General features: G+C 44.3%; 1 protein-coding gene across 1 annotated transcript; it reads right to left on the bottom strand.

Annotated features, from left to right (window-relative positions):
• Window positions 1-223: 223 nt before the first annotated feature.
• Window positions 224-893, bottom strand: LOC134177538 (transmembrane protein 33-like). Its single transcript, XM_062644322.1, has 4 exons — window positions 771-893; window positions 595-689; window positions 451-526; window positions 224-397 (listed from the first exon to the last, which is right to left on the bottom strand). Exons 1-4 carry the CDS (start codon window positions 825-827, stop codon window positions 278-280), a joined length of 348 nt encoding a protein of 115 aa, XP_062500306.1. The 5' UTR covers window positions 828-893; the 3' UTR covers window positions 224-277.
• Window positions 894-4,464: the final 3,571 nt, after the last annotated feature.

Here is a 4,464-nt window from a genome sequence, read left to right as displayed (position 1 = left end):
ACACACACACACACACACACACACACACACACACACACACACACACACACACACACACACACACACACACACACACACACACACACACACACACACACACACACACACACACACACACACACACACACACACACACACACACACACACACACACACACACACACACACACACACACACACACACACACACACACACACACACACACACACACACACACACACACACACACACACAACAGGAGCTTGAGTTGAAGTGCAAACATCCATATTCCTCTAATCAATAGTTACTCTTACATGACAATGGAAAGCTGTTGAGAAATGTAAAGCTGTAGAGTAGGTAGTGAATGCTGTCTTCCAACAGCACCTGCTGCAAATATACGCGAGAAAACTGAAGTCTCTGCAACAACAGATATGGAAGTAAACTAGAGAAAAAAACATTGGCTGTCTCACAGGAAGCCTTTGAGTCGCTCGTAGATACGACACACCAACATATACCACTAGACATCGATAAAACGCTGCTGGTGATCTAGACAGCAAACATTATAGTTTTTTACACATTCAAATACAAAAACTCGCTGATACATATGTACTTACCCTATGAATGGTAAGCTGTAAAGTGCAGAGTAGAATAATGTTAATACTCTCAAAACACAAAGTATGGTGGACTTTTTGTCTGACATCAAGTGATTCTGCAAACATGATCGGAAAAGAGGTGCTTCCGGTAACAGCAAACTCAAAGTACAGTAGTTGCTACACTTTGTTCACCATACAATTAGTCCTGGTCGTGAACTAGATTCAGTAGAAGAAGAACTGGATTTGTCCGCCATAATGGTTGTCCCACACACGCGGTAGCGTGCTACCGTGTGCTAACAGCGTGTTATTGTCACATCCGGGCTTTAATCCCTTTTGTTTCCTGACCAGGCTGTTGGTTGCAAAGTGAAGTTGCACAGTTGCGACGACAACAGAGTTTTGCTGTAAGTAGGAATGTTGCAACTCTACTCAATGTTAATTTAAATGTTACGGTTTCTTTTGAAGTCACGCAATTGCGAGGCTTGTTGGCTGATGAAAGACGTAACAGTTTGTTTACGAGCACAATGATCGACTCAAGTAAGCAGCAAAATTGCAATTTGAAACAGTAGCCATGCTAACAGTCGACCATCGTTTGCAAGCTTTTAGTTCCTATTAGCTGCTACTACTTACGGCTTTGATGCCACTAGAAAGTAGAAACCACAAATTAGCTAGTAAAAGTAGCAATTACAGTCAGCACTTTTATGTAGTATCAGTTGCTTTTGCCTTAGTATTGGAGGTCTCTTGAAATATATATTTGCGTGCAGAAAAGTTTTTGCTTTCTAGTTTCTTAGAGAAACGAGAGAAACGAATAAGTAGTAGCATTCAAATATTTGTATATTTTTCTATGTTTTCATGCATTCCTGATTTGTTAGTTGATTTGGCATTACTTGACAGTGTTAACTAGTATGCGTTTTCTTTTCTCTTAATTAAATATCTTGTATGCTTTGTTTGCGGAATTGGACTTTCTTGGTGTTATGTATTTGAGTACAGACGTCTACAACAAGCTACTCGCCAGAACAGAATACTATGCATGCTTGACCTGCAGTCTAGAGATTCCAAACACTACAATCACTCTCCTCCTTGGAGAAGTCACTTAGCACTTTTTATGTCTAGTCCTGACTGTAACAAAGCGGTCGTTTGTGTTCCCGACTAGGGTAATGACGTCCTGGCGTGGAAGGTACATCGAGTTTTCCGCCCTCTCCATGTACATCTTCACATGACAAATCACTTGCGACGTTCCTTGGACTATTGGTGTAGGAAGGTCTGATATATTGCTTTGTTCCGACCTCGTGTGTTGTTCGATCTCCTCTTGGACCAATGTGGGAATTTCAGATGGAGTGCTGGCTGAATTTGAGGGCGCTACTGGTGATGAGTTACCATTGCCTATTGTAGTTGGAAATGTGGTCTGGTCTCTATGTCCTGGTTCCACAGCAGTCTCCACATAAGGCTGCCGATCCTGAATTTCCATGTCAACGGCTCCTTTACTTGCCTTCCGCAAATGATCAAGGTGGACATGATGAGTGCCTCCATTCACTCGAACAAAATAAGCTCTAGGTCCCAACTGCTGTAGGATGCTCCCCTGCACCCATTTAAGCGTGCTCTTGTCCCGACACATATAAACCCAGACTGTGTCACTCGGTTCTATCTATCTGTTTCTCGTGCTTGGGTAGGGCGTCCATTTCTGTTTGTTCCACAATCTCTCTATCAGTCCTGATTTTATTAGGTGCAGACGAGTACGAAGCTTCTGTTTAATTAATTGAAGTTCTGCGGGCGTAACCCCTGTAGTTGAGTGAGGAGTTGTTCGATATGACAGAAGAAAATTACTCAAGTGATGACTCCTCTCTTTTGGGTGTGCCTTTGCACTATTATTCTTCAATGACCTTTTTAGCTCCTGAACCATTCTTTCGGCCATGCTGTTTGAAGTGGAGTGATATGGTGGCACTCTTTTGTGCCAAATTCCGTTTTTCATCATGAATTGCGAAAATTCCTCACTCACAAATTGTGGGCCATTGTCGCTCACCAATATTGAAGGTAAGCCCAGTACACTAAAAACTTTCCGCAGCTCCCTGATGGTACATGTTGTGGTGGTGTTCTGCCCCATGTAAGCAACCTCTACCCATTTTGAATAAGCATCTGCTACCACCAAATAGTAGTCACTCTTGAACTGGGCAAAATCAATATGCACTCGCTCCCACGGCCCGGTGGGGTAGACCCAAGACTGTGGCACTGCTGCCGGGGCTTTCTTCTGTGTGATATTACATATCGGGCAGTTTCTGGTGAGTTGAGCTAAATCCGCGTCTAGTCTGGGCCACTTAAACCAAACTGCGGGACAGTGCCTTCATCTGCCAGATGCCCAAATGCTCCAAATGTAGCTTCTCCAGAACTTCTTGCCGGCAAGATGTTGGTACCACTACCCAGATACCCCAAAGTAAACATCCTTGTTCCACGGATAGCACCCACCGTTCAGTAAAGTAAGGTTCTAGCCCCTTCTTCTGGACTTGGCCTGGCCATCCCTTTAACGTGTACTTCATTACTTGTTGAAGGTCCTAATCTTTCCTTGTTTCCTTTGCGATGCGAGATGCTGTGATCAGCAGACTTGACATCTGATGTACTACGAACTGGAACGCCTCCTCTTCCTTGGCTACACTGTCTTTTGACTTGCTTGGCCCATTTTGTATCAAGAGCCTAGATAAAGCATCAGCACACACGTTTTCCTGAGAGCTATGAAGCGAAATATCATACTGGTAGGCCGAAAGAATAATGGCCCAGCGCTGGAGGCAAGCTGTGGCCAGCATGGGTGTGGCCAATATAGGTCCCAAAATCCTCAGTAACGAAAACGGTTGGTTATCTGTAATAAGAGTAAACTGTCGTTCGTACAAGTACATGTGGAACTTGACCACAAACACGATGGCTAGAGCCTCCTTTTCCAGCTGCACGTAGTGGCTTCAGCTTGGGATAGTGCGCATGAAGCATAAGCAATGGGTTAGTCACCCACTTTTTGATACCGGTGCATTAAAACCGCTCCTACTCCATACTGTGATGCGTCTACCGCTAAAAATAATCTAAACATGGTGGTTCTGACAGCTTGGTCTTTACCAACTCAAATGAAGCTTGGGCCTCTGGAGTCCACTTTGTCCACTTCATGGGGTGATCATGGCAAAGCAATCGATTTAATGGAACCAAGATGTTGGCTATATCCAAGATGAACTTCGGTAGTAGTTGACAAGCTCCAGAAATGCTCAAAGTTGCATTTTGTTGGTGGGCTTTGGTGTCTCTTGAATTGCTGCTACCTTGGAGGCAGTCACTCGGAACCATTTCTTGTTGGTTGATTCGAAACCCGAGATATTCCACTTTGTCTAAGAAAAATTCTCATTTCTGTCTCTTTACCTTCAAACCAGCCTGTTCTAGGCATCTAAAAACTTCCACCACCGTGGCCAGGTGTTCTTGCCTTGTTCGTCCCGTGACCAATATGTTGTCCAAGTAGACGGCAACATGTGCAATACCAGATAGGATTCGCTCCATTTCCTTCTGAAAGATAGCCAGCACCAATGCAGTTCCAAAAGGAAGTCGTAAGTAGAGATACAATCCCCGGTGGGTGTGTATTGCGGCTATGTCACTAGAGGCTTCATCTATGGCCATTTGCTGGTATGCCTGCGGCAGATCCAGACAGCTAAATTTCTGGGCCCCGCTCATAGTTATGGAAAGCTTGTCTACGGTGAGAATAGGATGTTGTTCCATTTGTAACTGGTGATTTAGGTGACCTTATAATTCCCGCACAGTCTCACAGAACCGTCTTTCTTGGGAATACATACCAACGGCGTTCCCCACTCGGCATATGGCATCTTCTCAATGATTCCTCGTGTCTGTAAGTGATCGAGTTCTGCTTCCACTGCT

The sequence above is a fragment of the Corticium candelabrum genome, chromosome 3 (assembly GCF_963422355.1).
Source record: "Corticium candelabrum chromosome 3, ooCorCand1.1, whole genome shotgun sequence".
Lineage (NCBI taxonomy): Eukaryota > Metazoa > Porifera > Homoscleromorpha > Homosclerophorida > Plakinidae > Corticium > Corticium candelabrum.
The sequence above is the reverse complement of the archived record's forward strand: the minus strand, read 5'-3'. Positions and strand labels throughout refer to the sequence as shown.

Bases quoted from the DNA above. Each gene is read 5' to 3' on its own strand.
- LOC134177538 (XM_062644322.1), bottom strand. From the start codon at position 827: ATGGCGGACAAATCCAGTTCTTCTTCTACTGAATCTAGTTCACGACCA. The intron at 527-594 runs GTAAGTACATAT...TTTGCTGTCTAG, and splicing joins TACAGCTTACCATTCATAGG to ATCACCAGCAGCGTTTTATC. The intron at 398-450 runs GTGAGACAGCCA...CTGTTGTTGCAG, and splicing joins GAGCGACTCAAAGGCTTCCT to AGACTTCAGTTTTCTCGCGT.